Genomic DNA, 13,772 nt, shown 5'->3' with positions numbered 1-13,772 from the left:
TACCGGGGAAATTTTAGCAAGTGTGTTTACTTCCTGCTTGGCATGGGCTTCCCAAAAAAAGGCTTGATTAAGATCAAAGGGGGAGAAAACTCATCAAAAAGCGCTCAGTCACAGCACAGCCGGCAAATGAGGGCCGATGAGTCAACTTACTTGCTTGAGAAAGGCTGCACAAGTCACAACATCGGAGCGTTTATGTATTATCAAGTGACACGTATTTAAAAATGCCCCATCTATCTAGCAATGACACAGCAGTACAGACCAAACTACCCCCCCTCAGTCTACCCTCCTCTGTCTTAAGGCCACATCACAAACCTGCACACTCCCTTGGCTATCTCACTCTGTGAAATCTCTCACAGTCCATCTTAAATCAGCATTTCTGAAGCACGTTGAAGGATCACTTTTGAAATGAAAGCACTGACGTCCAGTGGAGGGACTGGAAGGGAGTGGCTGCCAGGGCAATGATCACTTTGCAGTGGCAGCGAGATTAAGCCGTGACATATCAGTGACTAGTCCGGGCACAAAAATAGACCGATGGGAGCGTTAATTGTTATCATTAGGTCTCACTAAACCTTATCTCGGACCATAAAGAGGCAGAACATGCTGTGTTCAGAGAGTCGAGGTGAACAACCCCTCACCTGGGACATTTAATAAGCTGGTAGATAGCCAGAAATATGCTTTAACACGCTGTCGAGGAAGACTGGAGCTATTTGTGTGACAGGTACAAAATTAAAAGGGGAACTTCGTAGAATTACCTCCAGGCATTTGCTAACTGTGTCACCAGGAAGCTCTGTTATGTGCAACTTTGACATTTGCAAACTTAGCGGGACATTTAATAAGAGATTAATTCTCTTTTTTTTTTATATAAATATAGAGTATGAGCTTGATTTAGTTAAGATTTGTGGCTCCTATGAAGCTCAACATGTCAAATAAAAGCTTAAACTTCTTAATTATTCACTTAAATACTTCTTTTTAAACCAAAAGATGATTATAAATAAGCAGAACATGCAAATGAGGCAGCAAAAAAATAAAAAATAAATAACTGCTTGATTCTCCCAAACATCCCATTTCCTCCACAGCCATTTAAACCCCTTTGATCTCCTTATATTAATGACATTATGTAGAGTTTCTCCAGGCCTGATAAGACCAATGCATCCCAGGTGTTGTTGAACAAACAATTTAAATTATTTTTATTTTTTTTCTATGACCCCCTTTCTCCAAAGTAAACTTGCCATTGAAACAGCCCCAGACAGACCGTGACCTGCCTTAGATAAGCCTTTCCTTTCCCTACACCCATGCACCATCATTGGAATAATCATTATTATTACTATTAAGGGCTCCAGCCAGCCCGCAGGGGGACTGGGGTTGACTCCCAGTTTCTTGTTATTCGCAGCCTTCAAGCTGCAATGTAGTGGAAGTAAAAAAAAAAGAAAAAAAAAAGGAGGAAAACGCCTTGAAAAAAAAAAAAAAAGCTTTCCAACACTCTCCTAAAATCGCCCATTCACGTGTATTAAAGGGTGGAAAAATAAAAGAGTGTGCGTTGTAGTCTACGTACCATATCATTCCTGTGTCTCCAGCTCCTCGTCCACTCCTTTCTTCCTCTCTGTGCGACCCACAGCCGGGGAAAGACTTTCAAAAAAAGCAGACAAAAACACTCCCTACAAAGCGCTCACATCGATTATTTTCCGCTTTTTCTCTCCCTCTCTCTCTCTTTCTCTCTCTCTCAGTAAACACGCTGATGTCTGTCCATCGCTTCTCACATTAAGCGCTCGTTTTCACCAGTCTGAAGTTTTCAAACACGGGATGCATCGCTGTTTCTCTTTCCCTTTTCTGAGCAGAGAGAAAAAAAAAAAACTAAATCAGGAAAAAGAAAAAAAAAATGAACTCCAAGTCTTTTCCAGCTCGACTGTGTTGCGAGGAGAGAAGAAAAAAAAAAGGGGGAGGCGTTGGAAAGGCTGTTTCGGTGTGTTTTCCCTTCTTGCTTCACCACCACGTTGTTTTGACCAATTATTATTTCCTTTGTTGTGTCAAAAATAAAAAAAAAAAAGAGTCCGTGAGGAAACGCGATCTCCAGCCGTGACTGAAGCAAAGCGCTGCGTTCACAGGAGCAGCAGCTCGTAGGAAAGCCTCCTATTTTCCTTTCTGATGTTAAGCCCCTTGCAGGATAAATGTGTGACGTTGTGTTTAAGTCTATTTTTTTTTTCTGCTTCCCAATAATGGCGGACCTTCTCCCGAATCCAGCATCTCCCCTCCTATTCACAGAGAGCACAGTCTCGCCCAGCGGTTCATGGACACAATTACAACGCAGCGCTCAGACGCTCATGATACGCTGCTCAGAGCTGCACGTTATAAAGGCTGCTGGATAAAAAACACTGGGCTGCTAAACAGACTGTATGTTAAATGTGTATATATATATATCATGACCGTGTCAAAGATCATGTAAAAATTTACATCAGTCCATAAAGTTCAAAAATAGACCCGGTCTTTTTGGGTGTTGAAAATAATTTTGTATGAATAAAAATATATATATATTTATAGGTAACACTGATTTTTTTTTTAAATAAAGAAAAAAATGAAATAATTAAAAAAAAAAAAATACGATTAAAATAGAAAAGAAAATAAATACTAAAGACATGATCTGTAGCAATGACAAAAAATAGCTTATTTTAAAAAAGTAAAAAAAGAAAAATAATTCCCATACAAAAGTGAAAAAATATTAAACAAAAAATAAAGAAATAAAAAAATCACAACACTGACAAGCAATATTAAAATTGCAAAAATCACATATATCCATGACAAAGCCTAATAATATATATTTTTAAAAACTTTGTTAAAATAAATATCCGTAACACTGACAAAAAAACCACTTAAAACAATTAAATATTTTAAAAACATTACAAAAACAGAACAATCTAATAACAATCTAAGAAAGGTTAAAGAAATATTGATCACAATATCTAAAAATCAATAAATAATAAGAAAGACAGAAAATAAAAGAAATATTTATAACAAACTAAATTGTCGAAAATGTTAAAAAAGAAAGTAAATGTTAAAAGAAATGTTAAAAGAAATTTTCATAACATTAATAAATACTAAAATAAATAAATAAAAGGAATATCCTTCACAGTGTCTAAGTTTATATGCAAACTAAAATTTTTATTAAATATCCATAATTACAACTAAAAATATTAAAACATCAAGGAAAATTGAAAATTTAGGAAAATGTCCATACAGTAAAGAAAAATACTAAAAGCACAAACAAAAATTAAGATAATGAATGACTGAATGTGCTTAAAACACAAAAATAAAATAAAATAAAATAAAAAATAGCAATGACTATAAACATAAAAACCACAAGAAATTAGAGAAGAAATATCTGTAGAAATAATTATATAGATAGATATTAAAAACAAAAAACATATCCATATATATATACGCATGTATGCACACAAATCCTTATATACATTTAAAAAAAATACTTATTATGAACTTTTGAAGATGATATCAAGATTTACATACCAAAAAGAGTACTATTTTTCAAAGGGTTGCTTTACATTGTATAGGTGGAAAAAAAATAACTAAAAATAATTTTTAAAAATACTTGTTTTAAATTGCATTTAATTTAATTTGATTAATTTAATTTTTAAAATACAGTTTAAGTTGGTTGTATTTCCATTTTCTGTTGCTTATTACTTTCACCACATCACAAAAGAAGATGTAACACTTTTTTGTGTTTTAGTTTTTATTTCGTAAAATGGGCGGCGTTATTTATTTTGATAAACATATACATGCAAAGTATACGTACTGTAGTGCAATGCATCTTCTATTTATCAAGATAAATACACCAGCATGACAGATCTCAGCTCTGTGCGATTACACTGATCTATACCTGACGTCTGACTCATCTGTCATATTGCAGTCTGTTCCATTGCAGCATTATTTCAGTGCTATAAAAAAATAAAAAGAAGAAGAAGAAATGTGTTCATGTCATCATGATTGTAATTAATTGGTTTTATTTTGGTCCATTTGCCCTCTTGGCCCCCTGGTTCAAAAACCACTTCCTCTCACAGCTGATCCCCATTTCCCCCTACATATCCAAACATTAGTCATCCCCTAACAGACTTTAATGTTCCACGGCTGCATTGCATCTAATAGATTTGTTGTGCATTCACCCAAGCACTCCTACCTAAAACCTTATCGAGCAGCAGAGAGAGGAAATATTTAATACCTTTCCTGAGAAAATCAATCATCTCAAAGGTCAGTCCTAATTATGTGTTGTGCACGGAGTCATCCACTTGGTAAAAGAGTTACTGTGAAGCGGTTTGACCTTTGAGGATTTTAACCACTCAACGATAAAAATAAAAATAAAAAATTACGCTTTTAAAGGAAGACAGTAGAGCTTCTTCCGCATCGGAAAAACGTCTGCAGTGTTGTACTGAGACAACAGCCGGTAACAGCTCAAACAGATGTTTAGTGTCTTGCAGTGGGACCGTCTCTTGTAATTCTTTAGTCCTTCCTTGAACTTCCTAGAACATGCAATTCCGATCTGGTAATCTAAACTCTGTGTGATATGAAAACAAATACTTTGTGTGGCTGTAACACTCAATTTATTATTTCGATCTGGAATTTGGCACTTTAGGAGACATTTAAGACTGAAACACTGCACCCTGTAAACAACGGAGACGTCATGTCTGAAACTCGTGTCAAGGTAAATGTTGTTGTGATATTTAACCTCCTGGCTGGTTGAATAGTAAAAGCAATACAAAAGAAATAATCATTTGCAGATATAGAAGTTTGATTTGTACCTATGTGAGATGTAATATTGTCATGTATGTAAGTTCACTCTGTGTGGTTTGACAGTTTGAAATGTGACCCACCATTGAACACACAGTCAAGCAGGGTTCAAGGTGCAGTGTCCTCCGTTTGAATAAGTCCACACGCTTCTGTCCAGTCACATTAGTCACTGTGTTCTCAGCGATATTTGCATGACCCCAATCACACAGAGCGAGATTAGCAGGGGTCAAAGTTTCTGTTGAATAATCTGCCTCTGTTGTACGTCCCTTTCTCCTACCTCTGCTTTTTTTTTTCTCTCTTCTCTTTTACACAGACTGGCTTCTACAGCAAAACCTTTGCTCATTTAGCTTATTAAATCATGACACATAATGCTATTTGTGCTACATAAACATCACCGCATCGCTCTTGTTTTTATTGCTCTGAGCACGCCAGTATCAAAACACAGCTGCAAGCGTCATATGAAAGACAAACTCCTTTTGTTTACTCACTGGTTGGTTTTCCCTTTCATTTTATTTCTTCCCCTATCCCACCTCAACGCTCTCTGCATTTGCAGCTGAAATATTTCTGGGTCCCAAGGGCAGGCACATTCCTCCACTCACAGTTGTGCAATCCCTGACAATCACAGTCCCCCCCACCCACCCCTCCACCTCCATCCCCCCTCTGACTCCCTAAACGCCCAGAACGCTCAGAGGCAAGCTGTCCAAGCTGTCTGGGCAATGTTCTGCGGTGAACTGGCTGCCCAGCCAGACCAGTAAACAAACCCTGAGCCCTGACTCTGCAGAAAACAACCACAAATAATGTAACCTCAGGAGGGTGCAAATATATATCGCTAGCCTGTCTTTTCATTCTGTAATGAAAATAATTCTTAGGCGTGTGACAAATGTGATGTGGTGCACTTGACCACATACATGGTGAAATATTAAACGTGGCTAAAAAAAAAGACTTTCGAAAACAAAAGACGCTTTTTTTAAAATATAAAAAGGCGAGAAGTGACAGGAGTAGTACTGGTGACCTTCAAATTATCGGTGCCAAAGGAAAGGAATAATGATCAAGGAGAATGGAAGAATTACAACCAAAATAAATAGCACAAAAAATCAAGGCCCCGGCACTCAGGGTGGGTTTGAAAAGTTAAAAGCCTTTATTTCAGTGGGCTACAGACATTAAAAACACCAACGCCTGTCAGCTTGTGCCTTCGGAAGGAATCATCTTCTTTCTTTGGCCTTTAGGGGCGTCACGCAAGTACAACACAGGAAATACTGACAGGCTGTTACAAAACACTTTCCTAGTTAAGGATAGTGTACATATATAAAGGATAAAATTCACAATAACAAACAAACATTTAGATCTACTTTAACCAATAAGAGAAACCACAAATACAGACGCATTCAAGCAATATCACTACATAGTGTCTTCAGTGAGAGTTGAGCAGGGTCCTGGGAAGAAACTTTAGGCAAAGCAACTCAAGGAGATAAAAACAAATAAACAACAAAAACATAAACAATGACCCTAATTTGAAACCCACCTACTGACTATAGGACTAATGACTTTCTTATAAGCTCGCTGAGTATTTAATATAAAGACATAAAACAATAAACAAGATTATCTATCATTGTTGTTACTTTAAATAAAATATTTGTTAAAAACACACAGAAGCTAAAGAAAACACCTGAAGCTACATAAAGTAACATGAACAACACCTCTGTCGCTCATGTGACCAAAAGCTCGGCTTAAAAGCGACGTCGTAGAGTGACGCTGGTTCTTGTAGTTCTGTATCACATTCTATAAGTTCAAAATGTGGCAGCGAAAACTACACTTCCCGCCATGCAACGTCACTCAGCGTAGTTCTTCCACTTCCTATTAGCTTGGGGAAGATAGCGGACGAGCGGTCGATAAAGTACCGATGAATTTATGTAAACCCTCTGCATAATTGCTCAGGAACGCACTTTCTGGACCCTCCAAGGTTCATATTTAGGAGACGAAAATGGTAAATATGTCACAAAAGGACTCTGTTCTGTTTTCTTCTCATGCTAGTAGCATATTGAAGCTAGTTTGCTAGCGTTGAGAGTTCGCCATATAACCTCTTTCAGTCAGGAGAAACGTTAGCTGTTAGGCCAAAGGTTTGAAGTCACGACAGCACAGAGACCAACCAAAACTTCGTTTTAATAAATCCTATCGTGTTTATTCTGACGCTGTCAAATTCTTGCACAGGGATGTTGTGAAATATAAAGGGGTGTGGTTAAGCTAACGTTATCTGTCACTTTAGATAAAGCTAATGCTATCAGTGTATATCTAGCTAGTTACCTGTGGATAGACACTTTTAGCTATTAGGGTAATAAAATGGATATGCACAGACAACACCTGTACTTAGATTATAAACGACAGATCGTAATAGCCCAAAAAAGTATCTATAGATACTCGTGGGGAGCTAGTTTAAGAATTCTATGTGCCTCATGTCTGTCTGAAATTATTCAATATTGGACGCCAAGGATAAGTACTTTAGTGGAGTATTTCTGTTGAGTTCATGTTTGTCTTTCTGTCTTTTGCCTCGTATAGATCCGCTTTATCCTCATCCAGAACCGAGCAGGGAAGACACGATTGGCCAAATGGTACATGCAGTTTGATGATGATGAAAAGCAGAAGTTGATTGAGGAGGTCCATGCTGTGGTAACTGTCAGGGACGCCAAGCACACCAACTTTGTGGAGGTATGGGATCAGTCAGTACCATATGTATATATATATATATATATATGCATTGCATGTTTTTTCTGCATGGTTCTGTAACATGCCCCAACTAGTAGATATTTTCTAAATCCAGTATAATGATTGAAAACACAATGTTGTTTAAAATACTTGTCAGTATATATTAAAAACGTTTTCCTGTTTTTATAATAAAAACTGTCCATTTTAGTAACTTCTGAAACGGTTTGGAAGACAACACAACTTTGCAATCAATGGATGGTAATCTAGTGGAATTCTGGTCTGCTGATCAGTTTAATATGCATTTTGAATTAGAATCAGAACCTGTTTCATTGCCAATTGGGTTTCACAAATGAAGAATTGTACTTGGTGTTTGTTGCATAACAGTAAACCCTGGCAAGTAAAATATATTTAAAAAAGCAAGTGTTGCCAGTCAAATTAACAGTAAGTGCTAAAGTCACAGGAAAAGCTTGTGTAGCAAATGCCAGCTGTTATGAAAGTAATTGAAATAACGTTATTTAGGTGAGACAGCTGTATACAGACTGTGCATCAATGTGCAAATTATTTGCCTGGGAATGTGTAAAACCTCACAGTGCTTCACAGTTATTAGACAAATAATGGGTGGGGTTTACTGTAAAGCTTGGGAGCTTGTGTTGTTGTCATAATATAAGGATTTATGAGGATTTGTGTGTGTTGTTCTCACAGTTCAGGAACTTCAAGATCATTTATCGACGTTATGCTGGTCTGTACTTCTGTATTTGTGTGGATGTGACTGATAATAACCTGGCATACCTCGAGGGAATCCACAACTTTGTAGAGGTAACTGAAACACACCACACATGATATATGGATTTAGTGAACTATGATAATTTAGTTCTCATGGTCTGATTGTTTGCAGGAATGTCTCCTAAGGATTTTGTTGAGAATTTATCCTCGTCTACTGTCTCACAGCTCTGTAATATCAAACCTGCAGCATTCTAATGGGATATAAGGACTCCAGTCAAATGACATTTAGTGGAACAAATTATTTGTTTATTATTAACTGTTTATCATTAACTCTGTGCAGTTTGTGGGTAATACATATTGGGAGACATTTAAGGCTTTGTCCACAATAAATGTGTACTTTTGCAATAGTACCTAAAACACCATGACAAATATAACGTTAAGTTTGGATTATTACATTGAAAGGACCACTAAGAAGTCATAGTTTATTTATTTGAACTTGAAATAAACATTTATAATGAACAAAAATAAAATGAACTCAGGATGATGTGTGGTGGTGGTCATGGCACACAGTTTAACCAAAGACATTTTTTTTAAAGGCAAACTGAGTTGTGGCCCCGTTTACTGAGGGGCCTAAGGCCTATGACGAAGTGTATTTGATTAAAAAAATGTGTGTTTTATCAAGTAGCCGTGTGACGTTGAAACACCAGGATACATGAAGCTGTTGAGATTATCACTCCTGTCTTAATTTTGCTTGATGTAACTGCAGTAAATTATTGCCTGACACAACAGTATTTATGTACATAATATCAATCTGTTGTCAGTTGTGTCTGTAGCAAAGCTTCCTAAACAGCATAAATCCATAACAGAAATAGTCTGTTTTGATTTTGGGGTCCTTTGCTGCATCAGATTTGTTCACTGTTTACACGAGTACAGGGAGACATAAATGTCGAGTTATTCCAGAAATTTACAATGTCATTTTTAAAAGTAATTAGTTGTTTTTTGTATTATTTGGTTTAATCACAGACTAAACCAACGTAGCAAGATAAGTTTATTAAAAGCCATGTGAATATGGCAAGACTTTAGAAATCAGCTTGAATTGTATCTTGTAGTGTATTTAATTACTTTTTTTTTTTTAACAGCGTTTACTCTCTCTAATCATATTTATTTTTTAGAATCTAATCATACCAACAGAAATTTGTTGCTTGAATGTAATCTAGTGTTTGTTATTTGCTAAGACAAACAGACCATATTTTCTCCAGTGCGGTCAGAAGTGAAGGTCATTTGTATAATGTTTGACTATGAAGGAATGCATCTAAGTGCACTTCTTAAACGCACATACATACACAGTCTTGAATTGCAGCTTGTCAGCTTGTTATTTGATGGGGCCACATCCACAAAAACAGTGGATGTTTATCAGATTATTGTTTTTTTTTTTTTTAATCGCTGCACCCATTCTTATGTTGGATAAACTAAGCTGAACTGCACATCGGCTCACAGCAGGATTTGCTCACGGGCTTGTTTTAACATTCACCGTAGCAAATTCTGAACAAAGGGTCACTAATTGTGCTGTTGTAAATGACACTGTATCAGTGCTTAAAACAATCTCTGGTGGAAACGAGAGGAGACCAGAACCACATTAATTTTAAACTGATGGATGTCCTTGTAGTAGAAATCATCTTATTACATGGTTGTTAAGTGGATTCTGCTGCTTCTACAGTGTCACTTTGTCTCTGAACTAATGCATCACATTAAGATATACAATTATATCTTTGTCTTACTAAAGTAGGTTATTTCATTATCTGCGGGTTGCTATCTGATTGCATTAAAAGTTCAAATTTTCTGCTCTTCCTGTCTCAGGTGCTGAATGAGTATTTTCACAACGTGTGTGAATTGGACCTTGTGTTCAACTTCTACAAGGTAAGGATTATTTTTCCCTTCATTTTTGATATTTTCAAGTTCTTACTTAAATACCTTGAACAGACAGAAGGAACAGAGGAGGACAAAAGGCAGATAATAAAATGTTTCTGTCAGTCCAGTGCCATGGCAACTGATATACTACTGGCAACTAGAGCAGTTATTCAGTGACATTCATCTAAACCATTTTAGCGGGGGATGCATTTATATTTTTCAAAGAAAGAAATGCTAAGAAACAAACATGTTTAATTCCCATCCCCCATCTCCTGCCGGCGTTCTTGCTAATTACCCAAGGTGTCTGAACATCCGCCCACATGTGTAACTTTAATGAATCACCACGAATGTTTGACGGCTCATGACCAGAAACTGACAAATAAGAGAACCCAACTATTGACAACCTATTTCACAAGCTCAGTCACCTGCTTTCCCCAGGTGTGTCACAAGGAAAAACTGATTTATGATGTCATATTTGTCAGGTCAGTTCATGTATGCTTTTAGTCAGTAGCCAGTGGTTATTTTTACATTTTGATGACACAAAGGTGGAGTTAAGGGATGTTGAATACAAGCTAGAGGAGGACTTTTGGTATTTGTACACTGTATTTGTCCCACATATCCTTAACCTTCTGAACCACACGCAGCTTCTGGGCAATTTCCTCACATTTCTACTCACTGTGGGCTCATATTTTACAGCAATATAAAGTCTTGCACCTCTGTGGAAACAGCACAACTATGCCTTGAAGTAGAGAGAAATCCAAAATGCCTTTCATGTAGTATGATAGAGTTATAATGCTATAAATCATAGTTAAAGTTAACAGGAGAGTTGAATTTCTTTAAATACTTATTTTTACAAAAAATGAAGATAATCTAGAATCAAGATGCACAACATTTTTCTAAGTGCCCATAGATTTTTCTAATACTGGAAAAAAAAAAAAATCATTTAGGTTCCATACTTGTCTCCCATCTGAATACACACAGCCTGCAGTTCAGCCCACTTCAGCCAATAAGTTCCTGAATTTTTGTCACGTGGCTGTTGGTCACACCTGAGTCGCTGATGTCTTCCTGGTTACACAGTGGAACTTAGAATTTTTTCTTTTTTACAGAACCTAATTAGAGCAAATGTTTTATTTTTTAGCTAATTTTTAAATGAGACAGAAAAAGTAAATTTGATGATATGTGACAATTTTAAGCGTAGGTTTGGTTCATTTTTATGGCAGAATGGCACATCACAGATAAGTAGTTCAACAACTGTCAGAAAGTTGAGAACCCGGAATTTCTTTCTGTTTTGCAGATTTTTTCAGTTTTTACATAACCTGATTAGAACACAGGTTATCCTTTTGGCAATTTTTAAAATGAGGCTGAACAGCATGTCAGAGACGAGTAACTCAAGGATCATCTGATAATAGAAAAGCTGATGATTCTTTCTGTTTTTACAATTTGTTACTCTGATAAATGGTGTGATTTTGTTTCAGAGGGTCAATCCTCTCAGTTCCTTCTGTCTCACCATTGTCTTCTGATGCCCTGTCTGTGTCTGTGTTTGAAGGTCTACACAGTGGTGGATGAGATGTTCCTGGCAGGAGAGATCAGGGAGACCAGTCAGACCAAGGTCCTCAAACAGCTCCTCATGCTGCAGTCACTTGAGTAGAAATATTGACAACCATCGACGCTACCTGCCCACAAACCTGCTGCCCTGGCACCCGCACCAACATACTCCTCGTTTCTACCACTCTGGGAAGGACCCCCATCACTCTCCTGCCTCTACATCGCCAACGTTTAAGAGAACTTCAGGAGAGGCGGGTTGTTTAGAAGAGAAATACGCAATATTGTTTACATATAGATATAGAAGTTAAACTAACCTGTCTGTCGTTACAGTCTGTATGTTGCAATATTCTGTATCCTTGTACTGCTAAAGATGTCATCTCGTATTAAGACTACACAGTACATTTCAACATGTTAACATTTCATATATCTCTTACGTTACAGTCTACATTCTGTTCATTTTACCCAAAGCCAGGGGCAGCAGAAATTAGTTTTTTCATGTAGTAGCTAGTTAGTCATTGCATTTATCTCTGTGCAGTGTGGAAATCAGTGTGACACTGCTCTCTCCTGCCCTCCCCCTCTTCTTCCACCTCCTCCTCCTCCTCCTCTCATTACCCGAAACATTTATTTAATGGCACTACTGTAACTAACAAGCACCATAAAGAGAGAAAGCCTGTAATGGTCTGTGTGCGTTGAGGACTTACAACAGTCTTGCAGCCATTTCTATAAATCCACATAAAGAACGTTCCTGCATGTATTACGGTATTCATCGTGGCTACTGCACATTTTAAATCTGGATCGCAGTACAAGCAAACTACAAGTAGAAAGCCCTTTAGAGCAATTGACCCAGCACAGCAAGTTCATAATTGAATGGAGAGTACTCAGAACGAGTGCCATTTTGATGATGTGTTATGGCAACCTGTGCTGCGTCAGACATCCTCATGGCTGATTGATGATAAATAGTGTAGGTTATGTTGGATCACATGGTTGCACTTTGGACGCCGTGTAATGATTTTCATTGCATTTCAAATCATCGACATCATTGGATCAGACTGGTTACAGCAAATGGTGCTTGTTGGTCACTCTTAAAACACTTAAACAACTCAGATGGAACAAGACCCGGACATAGAAAGTATATTTTACACAAAGCAGTACTGTGAAGTTTTGCTTTGTATGGTGTGTACATACAGCGTATCTTGTGTTGAACATTGTGAAATTAACACATTCATTGCAGAAAGAGTGGTTCTTTCTTCCATTTCCGTACATTCCTTTGGCACTGCATTAAATAAACGACGTTTTAAATTCCTCGTACAAGCCACACGTACTCTGAAGAAAACATGTTATTCACGTCCCTTCGCTGAACTTAAATGTTTATGAGATTGTCAGACTCAAATTTTAACCATATCCAGTCTCAAAGGTGTCAAAGATGGTTTCAAGTGTTGTTGAACTTTTGTATTTTTTTTAAATGATTAGGCAACAGTGACATGTGTACTGCTTCCCCTCTTGTTCACCTGTGAGTTTGTTGATGGAAGATGTGTGTATTGCTGTCTCCTGTTCAACTACCTGCATCAGTATGTCCCATTTTGTGTAAATAAACAGATGAAGTGACAACAGTTTCTGCCTTTCATTTTTGATTCGTCTATGAAAACTGAATTTTATTACATTTAGATCTTTATATTTCCCCCCTTAGAATTATTTCCTGATGTATAATATGCTCAAAAGTACACTACAAGTATTCTTCCATATTTGTTGCCTTGATTTGATATGAATCAGCTTCTGAAAAGACTAAACATGAATCGTCCATCCAGTGTTTTAGCACCATCTAGTGGTGAAACAATCAGCTTTTTCTGCAGTAAATTACACAATATGCAATATGAGGTCATCCTGACAGCCTGCCTCGGATCAATAAATCAGTCAATATATCCACTTCAGCTACATTAAACCACTCTAGCCGTTGCTCCATCGACCCAAGAGCATAAATCCAGACAATTGGACACAGAGGGCATTTACTCTTCATCATACGAGTCCTCTGATATCCTAACCTCAACCTGACTGCCTTTGGGAGAAATGATTCGACTAAAGAATGGCGGAGGAGGGGAAATGAATCA

The 13,772-nt window shown here is 37.2% G+C and overlaps 2 protein-coding genes across 2 annotated transcripts in view; one reads left to right on the top strand and one right to left on the bottom strand.

Moving 5' to 3' along the window:
• Nucleotides 1–2,249, bottom strand: part of arhgap35a (Rho GTPase activating protein 35a) — a 66,853-nt gene extending 64,604 nt beyond the window's left edge. The window contains exon 1 of the mRNA XM_008280436.1: nucleotides 1,553–2,249. The gene's annotated coding sequence lies outside the window, so the exon portion shown is untranslated. The remainder of the gene's footprint in view (nucleotides 1–1,552) is intronic.
• Nucleotides 2,250–6,618: 4,369 nt separating this feature from the next.
• On the top strand, nucleotides 6,619–13,277 carry ap2s1 (adaptor related protein complex 2 subunit sigma 1). The gene is made up of 5 exons (XM_008280435.1): nucleotides 6,619–6,775; nucleotides 7,345–7,494; nucleotides 8,194–8,307; nucleotides 10,072–10,131; nucleotides 11,669–13,277. The coding sequence occupies exons 1-5, from the start codon at nucleotides 6,773–6,775 to the stop codon at nucleotides 11,768–11,770; spliced, it is 429 nt and encodes a 142-aa protein (XP_008278657.1). The 5' UTR covers nucleotides 6,619–6,772; the 3' UTR covers nucleotides 11,771–13,277.
• Nucleotides 13,278–13,772: the final 495 nt, after the last annotated feature.

This window comes from Stegastes partitus, unplaced genomic scaffold (assembly GCF_000690725.1).
Source record: "Stegastes partitus isolate 25-593 unplaced genomic scaffold, Stegastes_partitus-1.0.2 Scaffold194, whole genome shotgun sequence".
Classification (NCBI taxonomy): Eukaryota; Metazoa; Chordata; class Actinopteri; family Pomacentridae; genus Stegastes; species Stegastes partitus.
Note: the sequence above shows the minus strand (reverse complement) of the source record. Positions and strands in the feature narration are given on the sequence as shown.